The sequence below is a fragment of the Desarmillaria tabescens genome (assembly GCF_030435595.1).
Source record: "Desarmillaria tabescens strain CCBAS 213 chromosome Unknown EV420scaffold_30, whole genome shotgun sequence".
In the NCBI taxonomy this organism is placed as follows: domain Eukaryota; kingdom Fungi; phylum Basidiomycota; class Agaricomycetes; order Agaricales; family Physalacriaceae; genus Desarmillaria; species Desarmillaria tabescens.
The window spans coordinates 475,488-496,645 of NW_026848329.1; the positions used below are offsets into that span (position 1 = coordinate 475,488).

Genomic DNA, 21,158 nt, shown 5'->3' on the forward strand with positions numbered 1-21,158 from the left:
TTGGATTTGGTAGCTGTTAAAGCAAAAGCTGGACAGGGCACCGGTATACCGGACCGAACGGTCATGATATTTGATTAGTCATATTCTGATCGCCGTAATTTGAATTTGAATTTTTAGCCTTCGCAACATACTGCGATCTATCATCTGGCGGCCTTGAAGTGTTCCTGTATTTTCCCGTTAAAACGCGAAGGCCAATTTTTGAATACGTGTTGCCCCCTTGCTGCACTTTCTCATGGTGATCCCGTTGTCGGAATTTCTTGCCTGCGTTGTGAAGGAACTATACCACTGCCAGTCGTTATTCTCGCTGATGTCAGGTCCAACACCGCTGTCCTAGGCAAGCCGCGAATTGCTGATCTGTATCAATATGGTACTGATACTTGCGTGTTCAGAGTGCCTCTTACCAGACGTCTTTTTCTCAGGAAACACTGTCATCGAGCTAGAATTACTTGCAGAAGCCCAGACCAAGTTGAATGTTGAACCTCGACGTCGGTCCTGGGTTTGCCGTTATGCTCTTTCATGTGCTGTTGTGAAGAGGTACGATTCTTTTTAGCTCTTTCACGCTGCCATTGTGCGAACCAGAAATTACAGAGATATACAAATAACGCGTGCCGACTCGGTGGCACAATCCATTGTCGCGTCTTCGTAGATGATGGTCTATTGGACGCCACGGGACGTTCTATATAAACGATCTGTGCGTCTAGACGTTCCTCCAGATATCCTATTCCTCAACCTTGAAGCCACTTTCTCAGACAATGACGAAGACCCACCGCCGTCGTTCTTCTCGATACTCTTATCCACCAGAGAATTACTCGACACTCTTCAATCGCGCCTTTGAACCTCGGTTTATCACCCAGACCTTTCATTTTGGAGATTTTAAATGCGCCGCTCTGCTGCACGAGGACGTCAAGAAATCCCTACCGCAAGTGTTCAATCGGCCTTCTTATCACCGTCAACTCGCGTTCGGAACCCGACACGCTGGGACCAAAGGCCTAGGGATGTTCTCTCGCTGTGGCATACCCGCCGGCAGTATCATTCTCGCCGAACATCCTCTTGTCGCCATGCCACGCAGTTCGTCTACCAACACATCGATGATTTCTCTCTTGTTATCCGAAGTCCACCCCAAGGAAAAGACCGAATTCATGAATCTGTTCAATTCCCAGCCGCTCGAGGAGCCGATGAAAGCTATCATACAGACGAACGCCTTCTTGATCGACTTGCCCGTTGAAGATCCCGAATTAGCTGCTTATCATGCTGTTTTCCTCAAGGTCAGCCGATGCAACCATAGGTAGGGAAGTCTCTTCTATTCTTCGTGATAATCATATTGAAGGCTTTCATTATAGCTGCTCACCGAACGCTCACTGGAAATGGGATCCCGCTTCATTTTCCTTGACTCTCGAAGCAGTCCGGGCTATCGGACCCAACGAGGAGATCACGATCCAATACATCGACAGCTGTGTAGAGCGTGAACAACGCCTCGTTAAGCTCCGAACATGGTACAACTTTGACTGTCTCTGCCCGACTTGCACCCTCCCACGGGAATCCATCATACAGAGTGACTTCGCCCGAGAAGAACTCTTCCAACTCAGTAAGCACATGCCGACCTTCGAAACGTGGTGCGCAAGCGAATCGCTATCGGATGATTACATGATTCGAATGCATCAACGTGCGCTAGAGCTACGAGAGGCGGAGGGGTTGCAGTTGTTTGAGTCTCGGAAGCATATCGATGCTATCGCGATGTGCTACGGGGCTCTGGGCGACGTACCGATGTTCAGGTGTTGGACTGAGAGAGCTAGAGAGCTGAGGGCGACGAGTTATTCGGGGGAATGTGTTGTTCTGGATCGATGGATGATGGATCCTCAAACGTTCCCTGTCTGGGGGTGGAGAAATCGCCGGAGGCGTGATATTGTTTGATATTGGGGTTGTATCATTATTCATCAAAGGTGATTGATAACTAATCATATACTAGTTCATATAGTAAGCTTGCGGAAGATGCGGCCAACAGAAATGATCAATAGAGTCGCTTATTCACTTGCAATTCTCGAGGACTCGCATGTCCTCTTCAGCAGCTCGTTGACAGGACGGTTATCAAACGGTCAACGTATGTTTCACCGAGATTACTTGTATCCTTGGTGATGAACGTGTACGTCTTGTCCAGTTGGCGTTTTCTGTATTATGTCATAATCAATTTGACGCCAGCGAGCCACACATGTGAATTGGCGCTTATTTCCAAACCTTTCCCATGCTGTTCCTGTTTAATTCAACCTGTTTTGAATGGACTAGAGGTATGGCTTCACAGTACAGTTCTTCCCTCCACATCTAATTTCCTCCAGATATTCTGTGTTTTTCTTGTCTTTCTTAACAATGTTGCGACGCGCGTCGCAGCGGATAATTTTGGCGCCGAGACGTGTAAGCCGATCGTCCAACCAAATTTGACATCAGGTACGGTCCTTTGATATAACGTACGCCGCATCACCCTGTAATTTTATTCCGGCAAAAAGAGCCTTCCGCGAGCCTTCCTATAGGAGACGGCAGCTATATAGGATCTTATCTTCGCACGGAAGGCAAGAAGAGTCGAAGTTATTCACAAGCTTCTCAGGCGTCTTTCGGCCAAAGAGTGCCGCGCTGGAAGCTCCATCACTGTTTAAATTGCGTTCCGCCGCACATCCGTGCGGCGTGCCGAGCCCAATGCCCAGGGTTTCTGGATGTTCCCTGGGGAGTCTCCTTTCGATAAAGTATACTAAATCACTTTTTCTTCTGAAGAAAGCTTGCTATTTTGGAAGACCAGCACCTCCTTGTTGAACGTTCCCGGCGGTAAGAAAGGTCTCGCTAAATCATATTCGGACCGGATCACCTGATACAATTAAGCGGAACGCTTTCCCGTTCTTGCCGCGACGGTGTCTCTCCTTGATGCCCTGACCTCCCTGGCATCACGAAAAAAAGATGGTGATAGAACGATCTCTCGGCCTGGCTGTTTGCTATTGACTACAGGCCGCCTTCGCTCTTTGCTTCACCTGGCCACGTTCAAGGCTTCGTGAAGGCCGTTCTTATCTATTTCCCACCTATCTACCACCACTACGTTTTGCACCATGACCGGAACGCGAGGGGGAAGATGGAGCTGGGTAGTATTGGTAGCAGCTGCTGCCTTTTGGCCTGGAGTTTCGTGCTCCAGCCTGTCCACTCAACAGGTCTCTAATGTTCAGGCTCGACTTGCAGATGCAGCACAGCAGAGGTACGCTTGCCTCGAGTTCTTACATGCGAACGTGTGCTGATAGCCATCACTCTAGCTGGGAATTGGGAACTCGCCAGCAGACCCTTCTCGAAACCGATGCGACGGTCTACTCTGTGTTCTCTGACCAGTCGCTGCCCCCACCGTCGACCGTGCCGGATAATATGACGGACGCTCTCCTGCCTGTATTCACGATGGCGAGACAGATCGTTTCGAACCGAAACAGCTCCAACCACAACATTACGGGCGCCCAGCCCTTGATGTCGGATGGAAGTGCGGCGGATCCGGCGTCGAACGGCGTCGCTGTACTCATAGCAGGTTGGACGGGGCAGGGCGACACGGATGGACTGAATTATACAGGCGCCGCAAAAGACCAGCTGGATTTTCTGTTAAACAACGTATCGAGGTCAAGCGACGGCGCCATATCGCACAGAGTCTCGCAAACACAGCTATGGTGCGTCATGTTCCTTTCAATGACAGTCTGAATGCTTATTTATTACATTCCCAGGAGCGACTTTGTGTATATGGTTCCGCCTTTCCTGGCGTACTACGGTGTTCTCACGGAGAACGAGACGCTGGTCTCAGAGGCGTACAACCAGATCAAGCTTTACAGGGATAATTTACGGGATACGAATGCGAATAACCTCTGGCAGCATGTGGTACTGGGAAGTTCTGGCACGGATTCTGGTCACTGGTCGACGGGTGCGTATAACTTTCTCGTTTATTTCTGTCGTTTTTCTGATGGTGGTTACAGGCAACGGTTGGGCTGCCGCGGGGATGCTCAGAGTATACGCTACTATCCAGAAATCTCAATATGAAAGCACATTCTCAAGCGAAATGGATGACCTCGCTGCTTGGGCTGTCGAGATACAGAAAGCGATGTATGAGACAGTGGTACGTCCCTTGCTTCTACCCTTAACTCCGACACATAAAATTTCCTAGGACAATACCTATATCTTCCGAAATTACGCCGACAACGAATCTACTTTCTACGACAGCGCGTCGACGGCCCTCATGGCATATACAGTCTACCGGCTATACACTGTTACCGGCGATACGTCTTACATCCGCCAGGCTGAGCGCAGTAGGAACGCTTTATACGCTAGCGGAGCGACGTCCACTTATTCTTTATCGCTGAGTTCCACGTCAACTTCGACTAGTACCTCACCGGCGTCGACCTCTACCTCGGGATATGAACATTTCACGTCTGACGGGTGGCTGACGCCCGTCGTGAACCCACATTCGTATGGCGTCGAGGGATCGGACAGTGCCGAGGCACAGGCGTTCGTGTTGTTGATGCAATCGGCATACGAGGAATGGGTAGCTGATGGTTCGCAGGGGAGCGGAGCCCTGCAGTTGCGTACGTCGGCTTGGGGAGTTCTGCTTTCTATTGTGGCGGGTGCGGTGGTCCTCCTGTGAATGATACCCTTTCCCGGTTTGAAGTATACTTATTCCCAGTTTATTTTCCTCCTCGGTGCATTCTCTTTTTGATGGAGACTTACTTACCTTCAGACGCTTACTGTATCCTTTTTTGTATTATCTTACTCAGTTGTAGTGGGGAATAAGAACATTTTTGACATCGCGTTTCGGTCAGCGTTAATATCGTGAACCGTGATTCATAGTATCTTAGCCAATATATCAGACTCTGGAGGCGGTAGGGTCTGTGTGCCGTGGAGATAGTATGATTCTTCCCGGTCGCGCAAAGCTAGCGGCAGTAGAATACCAGTTTGGCCGGCTTGGGAACTATCCACGATCCAGACCCCAAAGAAAGATGTAGCTGTCGTTGCCGCGGCCGGCCGGGGGTAATAATCAATCATCCGTGTGTACTAGGCAGAACTTTGAACCACGAGATCACTTCTTCGTTTTCTCCATCATGATCACGCTCGCTGATGTATTTTTGTCCTTGCATAGATATAACACGGTGTATTGGGCTACTTATTCGGAACTAACCGAACTACTTAAGTACCTTTATCGTGACGTGTCTTGCATTCTATCTTTTACGAATAGCTTCCCTGTTTCATTTTAAAGACTTGTCGCTATTCCCGCGTTCTTCATTGTAAATTTAAAAGATACGCATAATCAAGGAACTCACTACATGCTTTCAAGCAGGTCAAACAAACCGAACTGGAAGATTCTCCTTCGTACTCAACCTCAATTCGACCAACCCAAATGATTTACCTCTTTGAAATCGTATCTCCTCCTTCCTAGTCTTGATAACAGCCATAACTCCTCATAACTCGTAATCCAGGGCCAAATCTTAATTATAATATGATGTCTGAACGCCCCCTGTACACGCCTTTGATTGATAATGCCGGCATCTCGCGACAATTGATGCCGTTACGTCATCTGGCGCTTAATGAAACTTAACGTATTCCTCAAAACTATCCAAGAAACCCGCAGAGAATTCCAATAATTCCATATCAGCTTGCATAGAACTCGTGAAGGGTATCGTTGCGGTCGGTGAGATGCTGCCAATAGCTGGTAGTTTCGTAAAAGGTCTTGCCGGTGTTGCTGTCGTGTTTCTAGACAACCTGGAGGTCAGGCTTGCCATTACTTCGTCTTCCCTACGTACATGATCATAAGTATTCCTCGGACAGCGACTTGCAAAGAACAAGGAAGATATACAGGTCCTCGCCAGGGATATCACTGATGTCGCGATAATCGTTCGCGATGCCAGTATCAAGATATCCGCAGAACCTAGGGGCATCGAAGACGTCGCAGATCTCAAAAATGCTTGCTCTGAGTTCCAGAAGTATTTATTCTTTGTGCAATGAGCGATTATCTCATTCTGACACCGCGTAGGTTCCTATCGGACCTCACGACTAAGGTAATCGATATTGAGCGTAGCAACTACAGCCTTTGGAAGGATATAAAAAAGTTCTTAACTTCGAGAGATATTAAAGAGATGATTAATGGACACCGACAAGTAATGGAAGGCGCGAGGTCCAACCTTTTGGTTTGTTTTCCGTTCTCACGTGGACATTGATACTCTTCGCTAATGATTTATTCACCAGCTTGTAACCTCGCTCTATGAAAGAGCGAGACCACTGAGAGAATCGGACAAGACTAACGAGGAACGGCGTATATTGAAAGCAAGAGGGAGGAGAAAACGGGATGTAGTCGACTACGAAGGAGGGGATGGTGGTGGTCGGAAGGTCAGAGAGAGGCGTATCCCGAACTAGCGCTAAATATGTAAGTACATGACGTGAAATATAGTACGATCGAAGGATCTATGACCAGAGATCTAGTGAGTAATGTCGACGTGGTAAGCAGCATGCTTACACAGCTCTCTCTAACTTTAAAATCAAATGTATCTCTCTCTCATATCACTCATGGAGTCACTGCTCTTCAATCGTCGCAAACTGACTTGATGGCCGTTACTTGTGATATTAAGCGTGACGTATCTCACATCAGAGCTCATGGACGAGATACACTTCCTAACGGCAAAGTACTCAATTACAATCTCCTTCATTTGAGACGATAATCTAATCAGCTGCTAGTTCCACCATATGATGTACGGTGATATCCAATGTCGGGAAAATTGGTCAAAGAAGAGCCTCATAGGGCAGATCGAACAGGGCCCAATACATATGGGTGAAATCCTCAAATATGTCGCGGATGTGTCCACGTCGAACCGTGTTATGGTCGTAAAAGAGTATTCCGGGTCTGCAGGCCTTCTGGTGAGCTAATAAACATGAGATTTGTTAATGTATCTCGTTACTTACCATCATAAAGCAATGGAAAACAGATTTCGATCTACACAGTAAGGCGCCAAGGTTAGCACGTATTTCCTTATTAGCTCAATTCTGACGTCACCACGTTGCGCGTTACAGGCATCCGAACTTCCGTCAGCTGTATGGAGTTGTAAAATCTCGGGATTGGCCTTGCTTAGTGTTTCATGGGGCTGACGGTAAGAAATCTTGACAGACATATAACAGCCCATCTGATAACTATTTAGACGAAATTCCATACTGTCAATATCCTAAGCTCTTTGATAAACGTATCCAACCTTTAGCAAAATCGGTATTGGTGCGTCTCACATAGTTGTGTTACGTTTTTGGTGTTGATTTATGCAGTATCATAACCACTGCGTACGCCGTAGAGTCTTTCTGTGCCGGAGAATCACCTCGTCTAACGACGTTTAATACTCATAGAGCCTTCTCAAGTTCTTGATCTCATGCTGGGGTGTAACTTTGGTGAGTGAACCTCTATCCCTCCTATGATATTGACAAATGAATCGTTAGATGATAGAATGAAAGCACGGCACGTTGTTCCCCAGACGGACGTCTGATATTCGATGATTTGGAGGAACTGTCATGGGCGACGACGTGGGACAAGATATACGTCAATGATTTTGAAAATATCCTTGGTCCCGTGCCGCCAGCAGTACAATGGTCGCTCAATCTTCTGATGCTTCGGCCACAGGAGCCTAGCGTCCAAAAAGAGCACCTCATCTGGTACTTTCATGTCCTGTCAGTTGGGACGCCATGGTCTATGTTCCCAGACGTAGATATAGTTATACCCAACTCCACACACATCGGAACTATCGTTATCAGTGACCCTCTGGAACACCGTCACTTCACAGTGAATTGCCTCGGAGATGGAATCCCACCAGTCAAGCTTTCAATCCAGTCTTATGCGACGGGAGAACTTCTGGAGCTTCCAAATGGACTCTGGAGGTTCATACGTCCACAGACAACGATCAATGAAAGTGAAAGCTTCATTCGTTCCATACTCCCTGAAGCATTTGACTTACTTGGCCTCGGATTCACATGCTCCATGGAATTAACATCGGACGCGAGGTCCCAACATCTCTGCAGTTGGTTCTCGCAAGGTCCACGAATATTGGCAAAGATATCCGAGACCTTAAATGACAATCATCACCCGGAGTTGGTAGTTTCTCAATGTATGTAGTATTGCGCTTACTCTGTTCACCTACTAATTGTTTCGCATTCAGTTAACAAGAGGCGATTTCAAATCCGCGTACTGAGATCAGACTCAGAAGTTGACTCGGACTCTCTCCCGCCCGACATTCCATACATATTCATTGACCTTCCTTTTATGTGTCAGAATGGAAAGTCTCACTCCATCACTCTTCCCGACGTATATCTGTCTATGGATCCGCAAGGCGCCAGACCTGGTTCTGACTGCGCGTGGAAAAACCTTTATAAGCTTGAGGTAGTAGATATGGGTGACAGCGGGCTATTTGTTAGTCGAGTTAACCTCAAGATGGCCTGTTTCCTTCAAGAGCGCTGTGGGTTTCGCACTACGAGTGTCGACGCCGCGATCTTCTTAAACCAAAGGGAACTGACTTTCCAGATGATCAACGACGAAGGTGTGACTTAGCTACAATTCTGGTATTTATCTAATACCTCTCTCAGCGATCAGGAATGCACTGTCTAACGGTGTCGATATTTCTGTGTGTGACGATCAAGAAGACTTTCCGGTACGATGTAAGTATCATTCGTTCCAAGTCAGGTGTACGGCGTACAGACAGCCATATTGTATAGGGGAAGAACTGAAAGAATACTCCGCTTTGCTGAAGTGCTACGACGGGATTGAACTACTTCCGGAGGATCGTGATACTCCTAGTAATGAGATCGTTCAGATCCCCGAAGATGAATTAAACCTGAAGTCTTACTCCGGGGCACATAATGCTGGTGAGTCGTTGAGTGGCCACATTATATTTTACGACGCTCAGGATGTGATTCAGACTAGGAGCACAACAGAAATACTAGGTGAGTATTGAGGATACTCTTGCAAAATACAAGCCGCGACGCCACCACACAGGAGATGTAAGCGCATCTAGGAGTCCCGAAATCGTAAGAATTTCTCCGGGCATCTGTGTCGTCACCGGTATTGTTGTGCTTATGTTCGCGTCGACCCTTCTTCGCATGGTCGTGGTTGTCATATTTTTTGTTTACTTTTCTTCACTTCGTAGCTATCTTTCCTGAGACCGATAGTTATCGCACCTCGTCACATTTTCTGACTGCTGCGAATTTATGATTCCTACAGAGATACGCGGCATCCTTTGCATACTCCCCGGCCAAATTTCTGTACAAAAAAAGGATAAAACAATAACAAGCGGTGGTAGCTACTATTCTTCGATTATCAATGGGACGGTTCTCCCAGACTATAGCTGTGTTGTCGCCAAGCCCCACTCGGCATAGCGCTCAAAATACGTCATTCCACCTAGGGAAGCCTGAAAAATAACGCGATGAAGTATGGAAACATAAAGGACGATCGTGAAGACTTACCACCCTATACCAACGTTGCGCCGAGTCGATGGATGGAAGTTCGCTTTGTGCCATACCAGGCTTGGTGTAGCAACGCTGGATCAAGGAAAGTCACGCAGGTGAAGAATTCAAAGGAGAGATCATACGTGTGGCACGATTTTATGGATACGTCGACGGCGAAGTCCAGCCTTGCGAGCAATTACAGCCTCCTTCTCGTCTCTCAAATACTCTTCGAAAGCAGGAGACGTGTCGTGGAACATATTCAGATTGTTCATCATGCTCATCATCCTTCCGGGAGAAAGGTTTGGAGAAAATCCCTAGCGGCAAGTCAGAAGGTGAGTACGATTTGGATCCAAAGCGTACTGCATAGGGGCAAGCGGCCATCTTCTTCATCGCACGACTGCCAGCTGATTCTGAAGACAGAGCATTGCCGGATTCTTTCCATGTCGGCCAGTTCATAAAGAGGCCGACAATGGCCGCGTGAGGATTAGCTTTGTTCAGAAAAGGACTCCAGTCAGATAAGACGGACATCCCAACGTAATTCTTGTCGACAATATTTGAGACTTCAATGCGGTCGAAGCTTTGCGGAAATGATGGGCCGCCTTTCAAAGTTCTCTGAAGCACTCGGGCGTCCTCATCAAAGGAATATATATGTATCTTGAATCGACGAAGTCGGTTGGAAAATTCGACGAGCTGGTTTTTGACGTAGAAGAATAGGCAACCTATCAAATCGTCTTCGGTTGTGCCATGAGCTTTTCCGGCCTTAAACATCTCGTCGAGACTAATAGTGGCAGTAAGTGCAAATACTTAGGTAATTTGGAATGCTTACTTCCATCCTTCGAAGGGATTAGCGCAATCGTTGAGCATGAGATGTCCATAAGTGAAGAGCCATTTGTTCGGGATAGCCATATGAGAGTTGGCGGCCCCAAAGGGTAAAACGAGCCCGAATGAACGCCACCTCTCAAATGCAACTCTATGAGAAGGTTTAATGGCCTCATAATATCTGTCGCGATAATCCACTCGCTCCGGCGCATTCATTATGTTGTTCAAAGCGGTGTTGGCGGAAGCGGGATCCAAAGCTGAACAAAGCTGTTGGGAAAGAAAATCGACAGTGTGAGAGGAGAATACTGTGTGCATCGTGGTAGAAGATGTAAGCTGAGAGGGTGTCCCCTTAAGATTCTTAAAGGTATCAGACTCGCAGAGATGTAGAAGAATGCGCGTCTGGTAAGACAGAGGCTGAAAAACAGAGTACCAGAGGTGAAGAGCATGTTCGGCTCCTTCCTCCTACGGCGAGAAGTTAATGACGAATCATTAGGCGGTACTATCATACTCACAACGTCTGCGATAACACCAAGAATGGAGAGAATTAGGAGGTTCCGGCAGACGATCATGGGATTTTTGTCATTGAGGACAATTTTGATGGACCCGGAGTAGTCTTCTGGTAACTCATTGATGGTCCTGACAACGTTTCGTAGATCTCCGGAAGCTACGGTTATCAATCAGACTGGGTCGCAGAAACGAACGGAACCGAGCACGCACCTATGAATGCTATCGATAGATCTCTGTTCCGTATATCTTCTAGCCCCTCGTTATGCTTGGCGCTAATGATATCGATAGCCTCGATGTTCCCCCACCTAATGACCTAGAGTCAGTATTTGGACAGCGCGGCACCACCAGGAAGTAACTCACAAAATCACGCCCATTCCAAATGGAGATTGCATCGAAAGTTGGCTTGGTGGCACGTCGTCACCGTCAATGAACGCTGGGCTCCTCTTCTCCTTGATCCATGCTGGCGACCATGACGTTGATTTTAATGGATTTTTACAATCTGCAACTATGTTAGTTCCTTCTTCGCCTATGTAAATTCTAGAACATACCTTGCTTGTGCGATTTCCAGTGGGTCGACTGGCACTCTTTCGAGCAATATCGAACGAGAAAACATCCGGAACAGGTCATAGTTCCATCTTTAGGGCAAAATTGGGACTTGGAGATGATTTGATTTGCGCAACCGAGACGGCTCAAGGGAGGCGGCATCTTGGTCCCGAGCGCCAAACGACTTTCATTGCATAGCGCCTTTGCGACGTCGAATAAGTCATCTTGAAGTCCATGACGTGCGATGAGGCCTTCTAAGGCTTTCCGGTCGTTGTCATCTACGTTTTTGCCGCTCTTGGGGATACCAGGGCACCCGTAAAGCTGAATTATAGATCCTTGAGAATCGCTTCCGAGCCTTTCCATGCATGACAACAACGCCGATTTCTTATCGTCTTTCGTGGAAAGCTTAGAGAACGACTTTTCGAGGTCGTCGATGAGGGTCTGCATGCTGGTCGTGGTAAGATGATGGAGATCGATACGAGTTTTTATGGCGACTAGTGGCACGTTGTCGAATTGGCTCCGCAGTGTGAAGCATGTCATCATCACCCTGAAAATAGGCGCCCGATTCAATTCTTCGTCAAAGTAAATGAACCTCATGTCACCGAGTGCTGCTGAAAACAGTAGACAGTATTCTCTGGGATAGGGTACGGTCGCGAGATTGAGCCTATCGAGAGCTTCTGATAGTCAATAAAGGGCTGGAGCTATGAGCTAAAGCGACATACGATGCAAATAATTCATATTTATTGATGACTATCATTGCTGCGAGGTGAGCCATCCAAAGTACGCATCGATCTGATGGATAGTTGTATGTGCGTTATGTCATCTGGTGTCGAATTAGAGTTGTCTTTGTTGGCTACTTTATTTCGAACGCTCGAAGGAAATCTTCTCACCCAAAGGCGAAGTATCAAGACAAGATTGCCAAAACTTGAGACTGAGTGCGACTTAGCTCGCATAGAGCAATCTACACAGCATTTCCTTGTTCGATGTCCTGAGGACAAGAGAGCAAAGCTAGGGTATCGTTACAAGGAAATGCATAGTGGCAGCAGAGTAAGTATTAAGTAACTCGTCGCTTGACGGAAAAGAGTCCGGAGAAATCGGCGTCGGGCCCGGTGTGGGCTTCATGCATCACGTGAAGTCCCGACCTCCCGCGTGTCGCGACGGTTGTCTTGTCTGACTGTTCAAAGTTCAGCTCTGTCTTTACACCCCCTTCCGCTACAACACTAGTCTTTGAGTCGTACTCTTGTAATCCTGAATAAAGAGGCGAATGCGCAGAACCCTCTTCAATGCATGGTCATGGATAACCGCCAAGCAACTGCCAAGACTATACGAAGATGGCAATGTGATACTCAGACTGGCTCATGACTGGCTTTACGAAGCTAGCCTCCACGACACACATGCAATTCCAGATTCCAAAGTGAATAGGGCGAAATCACGGCACCGATTCAGATGAGCTTGGCACTGAGCTGATTGTGGTTTGGATGAAGAAAGTTATCCGAACTGTCCGGAAATTCATGTTCCGGACTATCCGGTCCGACGCGGCGCTTACTCTGGGCTTCTCGTGGCCTCTCTCGCCATCTTCTCGTCTTACTTCACGGTATATGCGTCCCTTTACGGCTTTTGACTTTGAGGTACACCATTTTTCTTCGTACCTTGTATGTAAAGCTCTGGTGATCCTCTGCTGAACGCTTCATACAGGATCTGCTTATCGGAGCCCACACTGACTGGTGGGGCAGAACCTGCAGGCGAGCACCGTTAATTTGCCCCCATGTCTGGTGCTAGCCACTGCGAACATCTGAATCCAAACGAACGATGCGGTCTCTGCAGCTCTAAGACCGATTTTGATTGATCATCAAACTGGAGTCTCGCTCGCGGGGGATTCAGCCCGTGTCCAAATCCAAGCAGCAGAACGGAAAGGAGGGTTCAGATATATACCTGAGTGTCGTCTTTGTTGCACCTCTCTATGTCTTCGCATGCTAATTCGAGGGTTCATGTTGGACCTCTGCGATACGAAGATGACTATTTATCACCATATCGTCGACTTGAACGTCAGATATCAGTGCTTTGGGGGTGTTGGAAAAAACGAGGTACCATCGTCCTCATCGTCTTAATTTTGCCACGTCTGCATTCTTCCCCCGTAATCTGGATTCCTTTGTTCCTGTTCCCTCAGGGCTAGACGTCGGACTCCATGTGATGACTCGAGCTTCGATGAACTCGCCATTTTATCCTTGAGGAACCAATTGCAGCAGACACCCTCCGAAATGGGGTGGTTCTTGGCATATAAAGCCTCTCAAAACGTAGCATTAGTGTGTCAGGGAATTTCCTCATCTTTATAGCGCGTACTTGGACTTAAAGGAACAACATGCGCGCTCTTGGTACCAGGTTTTTCTATACCATACTCCTCGTAGTATCCCTTGTCAAGGCTTCACCCTGGCCAGGCTACCTGAAATACTCTACCCATGGGCTCAAGATGATTGGGCGCGACTTGAAGGTCGACAGTTATCACCCCAAGACGACTTACAAGGTAACGTAGTGGGTTTATCCGTTCAGTTTACATTCTTATACTGTATTTCAGACTTACGGAGAAGGGAAAGAGGTTGCTTCCTTTGTTAATGGTGACCTGGAAAAGTCTACGATCTCCTTCATTTCCTCAGAACTTGGTGTCGACCCATCTACTATCGCCTATAGCTCTGGCCATACGGCAGACAACGACATGAGCTACGCTTATGCGAAGCAATCACATGTATGACTTCCCCTTTTCCCTCTTACGATGGACAACTATTAATCTCTTACAGGACGGGGTTCCTTTGGCTAATGCTGTTGCCAATGTCGCTTTCAAGAATGGCAAAGCAGTTGCTTTTGGGACCTCGTTCGTGGATACCTGTAAGCTAACACCGTTCTCTTCGTTCCTTCCTATTAACGTCATAGTTAGCAACCATTGCGTCTTCCCAGCCATCCATCACGCTCGACTCAATTATTGGTGAAGTCGAGGACGCCTTCGGCGCCACCTACAATGGCATAAACTCGCTCGAATATTTAGCCCAGGCCGATGGATCCGTCGCCCTCACTTATGTATTGCAAGTCCAGAACACCGACACCAATGCCGGCTATGAAGCATTTGTTGACGCCCATTCCGGAAATATCGTTGGGAGCACCGATTTCCTCGCTGAAGCTACGGTAAAGCTTCTATCGCCTCTTGCTTTCTGATGTATCTCTAAATCAGCTACAGTACACGGTTTTGCCCATAACTAAGCAATCGGTGTTGGAGGGCGAAGAAACTCTAGTCAATCCCGAAGACTTTCAATCTTCTCCCATCGGTTGGGTGCAGAATGGCGAGACTGCGTTTGTATCTTAATTCTATATCTTCCGAGTAAAATCACTTACGATTCGATAGAGGAAACAACGTCGTGGCCTACAAGGGCACTCCGAGCAATACGACTAAAGAGTCATCCTCCGACACGTTTGATTATCCGTATGATGTCTCCATCGGACCAACAGATGGCGATAACGTGGACGCAGCTCGTACCAACGCCTTCTACATCATCAACAAGGTCCACGACTTCACCTACAAGTATGGCTGGACTGAATCTGCGTATAACTTTCAATTAGACAATTTTGGCAAAGGAGGAGCCGGAGGAGATCGCGTGCAGATGTCCGTACAAGACTCTTCAGGATTCAATAATGCCAATTTTCTGACTCTTCCAGAGTAAGCCGTCTTTTATTCTACTGAAAAATGCTCAAATATCTTGCTCAGTGGTCAGAACGGTACTTGCCGTATGTATGTCTTCACCATGACTACACCCCGTCGCGATGGAGACTTGCAGAACGATATAATCGTTCATGAGTTTACGCATGGTCTTACTAATCGCATGACTGGCGGTGGAACAGCTCGATGCTTACAAACTTATGAATCTGCTGGGATGGGCGAAGGTACAAATTCTTAGCATGCACCGAGCGCCATTTGATTTTGACTTTCATTCCTCTCAGGATGGTCTGATGCGATGGCAGAGTATGTTTCTAGCATATCCTTTCCTTTTTATCACGACGTTCATGCTATATTTTAGTTGGACCGAACAAAAGAGCGGGAACATAACCGACTTTGTGTCAGGAACCTGGGTCTTGAACAATACTGCCGGTGTACGCCATTATCCATACTCCACAGATCCCGCTGTCAACCCCCTCCGTTACTCGTCACTTTCTTCACTCTTCGAAGTTCATGGTTCGTCCTCTCTGTTAAAATTAAACTGTGTGCTGACGAAAGGCATGTCCAGATATTGGAGAAGTGTGGGCGAACATGCTTCACAACGTACACGCACTCCTTGTTGAAGCCAACGGATGGTCTCCGACTGCTATGTCTGATCCTTCTGGATCCGAAGGAAACATCGTTTACCTCCACCTCTTCATCGACGCTCTTGCCCTGCAGCCTTGCAATCCAACCTGTAAGCAAGCCCTCACCGTCTCTTCTTCCGAGTTTGTTTGATTTAGTGAATCCAACAGTTGTCGACGCGCGTAACGCTTGGATCCAAGCTGACGTGAACCGCTACAATGGAGACCATGCTTGTACCCTCTGGATTGCATTCGCAAGCCGTGGCTTAGGAATTGATGCTGACCACTACATCGACGATGAGACTATTCCGTATGATTGTTGAACGAGGCGGTCAAGAAACTCGAATGTACAATTAAATAGCCTGCTGGAACTCTTTGTATGTAATATATGTGCTCTTTAACCTGTCGTATTGTGTACTTTCGTCGTTATTTCTGAGATAAATGCATCACTAAAAATCTCCGTTGCCAAACCCGTACCCACGATAGGTTTCCAATGGTTCTACGGTGCTGACGGCGATCCTGGGAATCCTCCCTACAGCTTGGAGATCAAGTTCGAATCTCCTAGCCCATCCGTGCCATCCCTGTGATAGCTCTGAATTAAGCACACCGAACAATGGTCTCTCTATATTCAGGTGAAGCATCCTCAGGTTGTGGAATCGGGGCTGTGAAAACACCTGGGCAAGATGTCTGGATACCTGTTGAGGCGATACCCACTGGGTGCAAGAAAATGTCAGGTTCAATGATTCCAACGGTGATGGAGTATCGGAGGATGGAGCGAAGAGGTTCTTGAGAAAGCAAGTATCCCGAGTGCAGTCGATTATGGACAGCGCTTTCGATTTCGTAAAAACGAAAGAAACTATTGAGGCATGAGCTAATGCACAGCAGTTTCGATGAACCGCGCACCTGGTATGTCTTCGAATTTATCCATTTTAATTGATAGATCAAGCAAAATTGGAATCCTTCGAAGGAAGACCTCAAGATCCCTCACAGAAGAATACGGAAGGGATACCTCTCGTAAAGAAAATGGGGAAATTGGGCAGTCGTCTCTAAGAAATGGCCCCAAGTCAGCAGCCGAATCAATATCCAACCGCTCCAGCTCAATCCTACGACCAACAATCCAATTCGACTGCGACTCACGAAACGTAATCATGCGAACCTTGACACTCTTGACCGTCAACGGCAGAGTCTCCAGCAACCGAAAATAGTCAGCCAAACATGGGAATGACAGGTTCGTCAATTCGAGGTTTGTAAGATAGGTTAACGCAGGCAGAATCGCCGTGTTGCCCACCGAACTTCCGTTGATTTTCACGCTATGAACACCTTTGCACCACGGAAAAATAGCGGTTGAGACATCCTCTTTCACCCATTCTAACCAGACCGTGCGCAAGCAAGAAATGGGAACGCGTTTTTCGAAGTCGGCAAGAAACTTGGTGGCAGGACCGAAGGATCCGTGCAAGGCTAAGTTGCGAAAGAAATAGGGAAAGCATGCGCTATGGAGGGTAGAGGATGCCAAGGAAAGTTGTTTGATAGTGGGGGTATGGAGGTGTGAAAGAATCTCTTCCAATAGCTCGAGAGGGAGGCCCTCCAGATTTGAAGGGGAATCCAGCTGCAAGGCGGAGAGATTAGAGGACATTTGTGGAGGGAAAGAGAGATTTACCTTGACATTCTATGCGCCTCGTTTATATAGATGTCTGCTCCTGAATGATGCATGATGTCTCAGATTCAAGCAAAGACCTGTTTTGGGTACTACAATAAGTCTTCATTGTACCGTAGATAAACAAAGTGGTCGGGACATGTCCATTTTTGTTCTGAACAATGGCTGGTTGCCACTGCCTTGTTGTTATGCATAGTGCGGTGCCCGGCGCGTTCGAACTTGGTCCATCTGATCGGTAAGCCATAGTAACGATCAGAAGACTGAGTTTTTTTGGGTCATTAAAAAGACCGTCGCAGATATCTAAGTGCGGTTTCTGTTAGTAGGATTACAATTCTTTGAAGTCATAGAAGAGCGGCGTATCGAGGAAGAAGTGCAACTGATCCAGAAAGAACCCCAATTAAGACTGGACATAACCACGAGCCATTGGCTGCCTACATTCCATTGTATGACCGGGAGGGCTCAGAAAAACTTATTCGGGATGTCTCAACGCATCATTTCTGTTCGATCCAATGTAATTGAATATTTTCAGTTCCCTGTACGACGGCCACTTCGTCAGGTCTTCTATTGGAGCTAGGGAACTATGGATATATATGCCGTAATAATGTCCTAAGTTGGGTGAAAAGTCTATTAATCTCTTCCCTTCATGCCTGAATCTCATTTTGTTCTTCTTTTCTGCTCCAAGTGCTGAGTCCCCCGCACTTCTTCATATGAACCATCAATGTCAACATAGTTTTCAACAATTTCGGGCAGTTTCCGCATTCAATATAACTCAATTTGAGATGCGAATCAAGGACGTGCGTCTTCACGTCTTCTAGTTTGAGATTCTTGTCGCCCCTCCAGTGCGAATGGCATACAATTTGTTTGCGACACTGGGGACTGTGTTGAACACCGGGGCTATGTGGATTTGACCAGCTGGGGCATAACGATTGATTACATTTCATGATGAAATGATGCGCTTCGTAATGCGCTGGGAAGTCGTCCAGCACTAGGGATGCCGAGCAGTCTATGATTGGGCAAGGATGACGGGTGCTGAGAAGTGGGGGAATGCGCTGCATTCCGTAGAAGGTCGTGGGGAAATCAAAAGTCGCAGTATAGCACGGCATGACATCTTTGGCGACCCTTTTTGGATCGAGGGGACAGTAACGGCGCGTACCGTCGGTACTGCGGTCAGGTTACATCAGGGAATGTTATGTAGTGAAGGCAGATTGAAACGTACAACTTGTGCACTAAGGAAGGCGGGATTTCCGTGGGGATATAGCTTAGGAATATCTCAGAGGGCTAGATATATAGAAGAATAGAACAACGTCTTGGGATCGTTCAATATTCCCTTGCTGGCGTGGCTGACTGAGCGGCGGTGGGTAGGGACTGTTAGAATATGGATTACTATTTTTAGAAGAGCGAGCTTGCATGAATATTCTCGCTCGTTCTCCCCATATTCCCCGGGACGCTTACTCATTTTATTAGTGATACATTACTCATTTATTCTAGTACATTCTACGTATTCTGGTAGTATAAAAGCTGTGTAGTTAGTAGGGCATCGCTAGTGCGATTGCCGTGAACATTAGTTCCTTTGTGCTTACCTGTGAACCGCGAGTTCTTACACAGGGACTGCTCCAGACAATGGGTGAAGACTACAATCAATATTATAAGAGAACTGACTTATCTCCAGGTCGAAAACCTAGTCCTACATTGAGGAGATTTCCCGCTTTCCCGTCTGATACAATAGTGAGCACCGAGTTATAGAAAAAGGGATGGGGCGTACCCTCCAGACTTTTCTCCGGTATCGGCTGAGGAGCTCCAGGCATGGGACTGAGTCACATCGATTGGTTCGTATTGGAGTACAAGAGCGCGGTAGGGACTATGAGCCAACTCTGCTGGTCCTGGGTAGGTCATCGTGTTGGGTGTGATGTACGACGGAACGTGTTGAATAGCGGATAGCATACAGAGACTCTCGTAAGGCTGTACTCCAGAAAATAGCTTGGTAGCAAGCTGTTCGAAGAGGATGGAGATACAGAGGCTGGAGGCGTTGGATAGAATATGGTACGACGTTCTCGTAGATATTGCATCGAAATGCGTTCGTTATTCGTATTGCCAAAATTGTCCGTGGGTTCGAGAGATTCAATATCGGAATGATGTATGTTTCTGTGAGGAATGAAATGCTCGACCCAAATACACCGGATGAGTGGCGTACCTCTGCAATGCACCGGATGATTCAGTGACTTCATTAGGAAAGGAAAGACTGGAAGGCGTTGTATCAGTTCGATATAGCAGAGAAATAAATGGAACGTACCTAGTGTCTTCAACAGCGAACCCGGATGATGCACCGCTTGTTCGACTTAAGGCCGAGTAAAGCAGGGAGCTCTCCTCAAAACTGCAAGGGCATGAATAAACGAAATGAGAGGTGCGGAGTGAAAGAACCCACCTCTGTGAGTCTCCGACCTGCTGCGGCTCGATTTCTGGTGGCTCGAAGCTAAAAGAAGTCTTACATTACAGAAACATAGCACCCAAAGAGGCGTACCCAAAAATTTCTTCAGAATTTAGCCCGTCTTCCGGACGTAGCCCATCACGTGTCGCATCCATGCGTGCAACTCTGCGCGAGCTCGAAACATAACTCAAACAGAATAAAATTAACCTACGATAGTGATCCACCACGGAATTTCAGCGCGTCGTAAGTAGCAGCCTTCCTGCCACCAAGTTAGTTTGAACGGGCGAGTGGGTCAGGCAAGGGGGCTACGCACACGGGTGGGGGGACGAAATAAGACGCGTCCATTTTCATGAAGTCTAAGAGGTGAAGGTGAGAGGCTGAATTTCGAATAGCCTTTTATACAAGGGCGTGACCGCGCAAAGTCAATGCGGGCTGTAGCCCTATTTCGGTCTCAATGTGTCGGAAAAAGGTGCTATTTGACAACCTATCGCACGTGGATTTGCATGAGGTCGTAAATAAGGCTTGTTTCGGCTCCTTTATCTTGACGGAAATTACAGGGGGCAGGGTGAATTTCGCGTTTGCGTGATGCGTTCGTGCGTTCGCTGCGTTTGTGTTATCGTGCATGCGTGGGAAAGAACGCGTCGGTGTGTTCAGTGCGTTTACGTGCATGACGAAGGTGCGTCGTTTTGCTGTTTTGTTTCCAATAATATATTCCACTGGCAGTGTTAATATTCGACTAGCATTTTACTCTTGGGTACTCCAAAAAGCGGAAGGCAACATCCGAAGCGCTGTGGCAGAGGTCGGCAATACAAGAATCAAACTTAAAGTCATAGAAAGGCAAAGCCGAGTAGGCGACCGGTCAAATGCTTTCACAAGCGAAACGAACAGATACTAGCACTAGAAGGTATTTATGTATCGGTGTCAGCCGAGTGTAGGACGTCATAGCGCACTGAAACTGAAATATTTGAATTCGAGAGTTGTACGACTCCCGAGAGAATCCGTGTCAAATGGACTCGGGCATTCCGGATCTGCCGATCAAGGACGTTCTTTTTCTCCATAACAGAAAACTGGTAAAAACCGAATTTTAATCTCAACGCACCGTTGAATGTTGGTTGAACGCAGCGAACGCACCTGAATGTCGTCGGCGGGACGACTCCGGTTGATTTTTGGACAATGATGCAAGCCACGTAAAACACTGCCACATCGGTCCGTTGTTCCGAGTACAGTTTCCCTCCCACGACGGCACATGAAGACCCTCTACGCCGTTTGAACGTGAAGCGACGATGTCAAGCTCAACGGCGAGGAACACCGATAGTAGTAATGGATTAGCGAGTGAAGGTGAGTCCCAATCCGCATGCGCTACCTCTTTCTCTGCTCAACTTGCATGCATCTATAATCTAGGACCTAGGACCATCAATGTGA

General features: G+C 47.4%; 8 protein-coding genes across 8 annotated transcripts; 5 read left to right on the forward strand and 3 right to left on the reverse strand.

Moving 5' to 3' along the window:
- The first annotated feature begins 539 nt into the window (after positions 1-539).
- On the forward strand, positions 540-2,243 carry EV420DRAFT_1558615 (uncharacterized protein). Its single transcript, XM_060473744.1, has 4 exons — positions 540-1,285; positions 1,341-1,918; positions 1,967-2,140; positions 2,197-2,243. The coding sequence occupies exons 1-2, from the start codon at positions 753-755 to the stop codon at positions 1,909-1,911; spliced, it is 1,104 nt and encodes a 367-aa protein (XP_060328174.1). The 5' UTR covers positions 540-752; the 3' UTR covers positions 1,912-1,918; positions 1,967-2,140; positions 2,197-2,243.
- Positions 2,244-3,252: 1,009 nt separating this feature from the next.
- On the forward strand, positions 3,253-4,645 carry EV420DRAFT_1273721 (Six-hairpin glycosidase-like protein; the record flags this gene model as incomplete). Its single annotated transcript, XM_060467781.1, has 4 exons — positions 3,253-3,680; positions 3,735-3,928; positions 3,981-4,120; positions 4,169-4,645. The coding sequence occupies 4 exons, from the start codon at positions 3,253-3,255 to the stop codon at positions 4,643-4,645; spliced, it is 1,239 nt and encodes a 412-aa protein (XP_060328175.1).
- A 690-nt stretch (positions 4,646-5,335) lies between these two features.
- Positions 5,336-6,461, forward strand: EV420DRAFT_1558617 (uncharacterized protein). Its single transcript, XM_060473745.1, has 5 exons — positions 5,336-5,416; positions 5,475-5,763; positions 5,824-5,978; positions 6,029-6,182; positions 6,241-6,461. The coding sequence occupies exons 2-5, from the start codon at positions 5,692-5,694 to the stop codon at positions 6,406-6,408; spliced, it is 549 nt and encodes a 182-aa protein (XP_060328176.1). The 5' UTR covers positions 5,336-5,416; positions 5,475-5,691; the 3' UTR covers positions 6,409-6,461.
- Positions 6,462-6,738: 277 nt separating this feature from the next.
- On the forward strand, positions 6,739-8,944 carry EV420DRAFT_1482136 (uncharacterized protein; the record flags this gene model as incomplete). Its single annotated transcript, XM_060469863.1, has 10 exons — positions 6,739-6,906; positions 6,962-7,002; positions 7,060-7,136; positions 7,185-7,255; positions 7,381-7,422; positions 7,478-8,132; positions 8,184-8,561; positions 8,608-8,679; positions 8,737-8,886; positions 8,928-8,944. The coding sequence occupies 10 exons, from the start codon at positions 6,739-6,741 to the stop codon at positions 8,942-8,944; spliced, it is 1,671 nt and encodes a 556-aa protein (XP_060328177.1).
- Positions 8,945-9,320: 376 nt separating this feature from the next.
- On the reverse strand, positions 9,321-12,388 carry EV420DRAFT_1558621 (uncharacterized protein). The gene is made up of 10 exons (XM_060473746.1): positions 12,225-12,388; positions 12,057-12,157; positions 11,340-12,008; positions 11,152-11,290; positions 11,002-11,096; positions 10,797-10,948; positions 10,292-10,746; positions 9,826-10,243; positions 9,609-9,779; positions 9,321-9,558 (listed from the first exon to the last, which is right to left on the reverse strand). The coding sequence occupies exons 2-10, from the start codon at positions 12,070-12,072 to the stop codon at positions 9,400-9,402; spliced, it is 2,274 nt and encodes a 757-aa protein (XP_060328178.1). The 5' UTR covers positions 12,073-12,157; positions 12,225-12,388; the 3' UTR covers positions 9,321-9,399.
- Positions 12,389-13,600: 1,212 nt separating this feature from the next.
- On the forward strand, positions 13,601-16,138 carry EV420DRAFT_683505 (Fungalysin metallopeptidase-domain-containing protein). Its single transcript, XM_060483080.1, has 11 exons — positions 13,601-13,855; positions 13,907-14,074; positions 14,127-14,214; positions 14,264-14,508; positions 14,561-14,673; positions 14,726-15,037; positions 15,086-15,261; positions 15,319-15,340; positions 15,396-15,550; positions 15,603-15,770; positions 15,829-16,138. Exons 1-11 carry the CDS (start codon positions 13,694-13,696, stop codon positions 15,978-15,980), a joined length of 1,761 nt encoding a protein of 586 aa, XP_060328179.1. The 5' UTR covers positions 13,601-13,693; the 3' UTR covers positions 15,981-16,138.
- EV420DRAFT_1766154 (uncharacterized protein) lies at positions 16,011-17,296 on the reverse strand (the record flags this gene model as incomplete). Its single annotated transcript, XM_060480866.1, has 3 exons — positions 16,561-17,296; positions 16,135-16,513; positions 16,011-16,089 (listed from the first exon to the last, which is right to left on the reverse strand). The coding sequence occupies exons 1-3, from the start codon at positions 17,288-17,290 to the stop codon at positions 16,011-16,013; spliced, it is 1,188 nt and encodes a 395-aa protein (XP_060328180.1). The 5' UTR covers positions 17,291-17,296.
- Positions 17,297-18,908: 1,612 nt separating this feature from the next.
- Positions 18,909-20,081, reverse strand: EV420DRAFT_1482140 (uncharacterized protein; the record flags this gene model as incomplete). The annotated part of the gene is made up of 8 exons (XM_060469864.1): positions 18,909-18,942; positions 19,074-19,328; positions 19,503-19,550; positions 19,602-19,682; positions 19,734-19,781; positions 19,830-19,901; positions 19,948-19,995; positions 20,050-20,081. The coding sequence occupies 8 exons, from the start codon at positions 20,079-20,081 to the stop codon at positions 18,909-18,911; spliced, it is 618 nt and encodes a 205-aa protein (XP_060328181.1).
- Between the last annotated feature and the right edge of the window lie 1,077 nt (positions 20,082-21,158).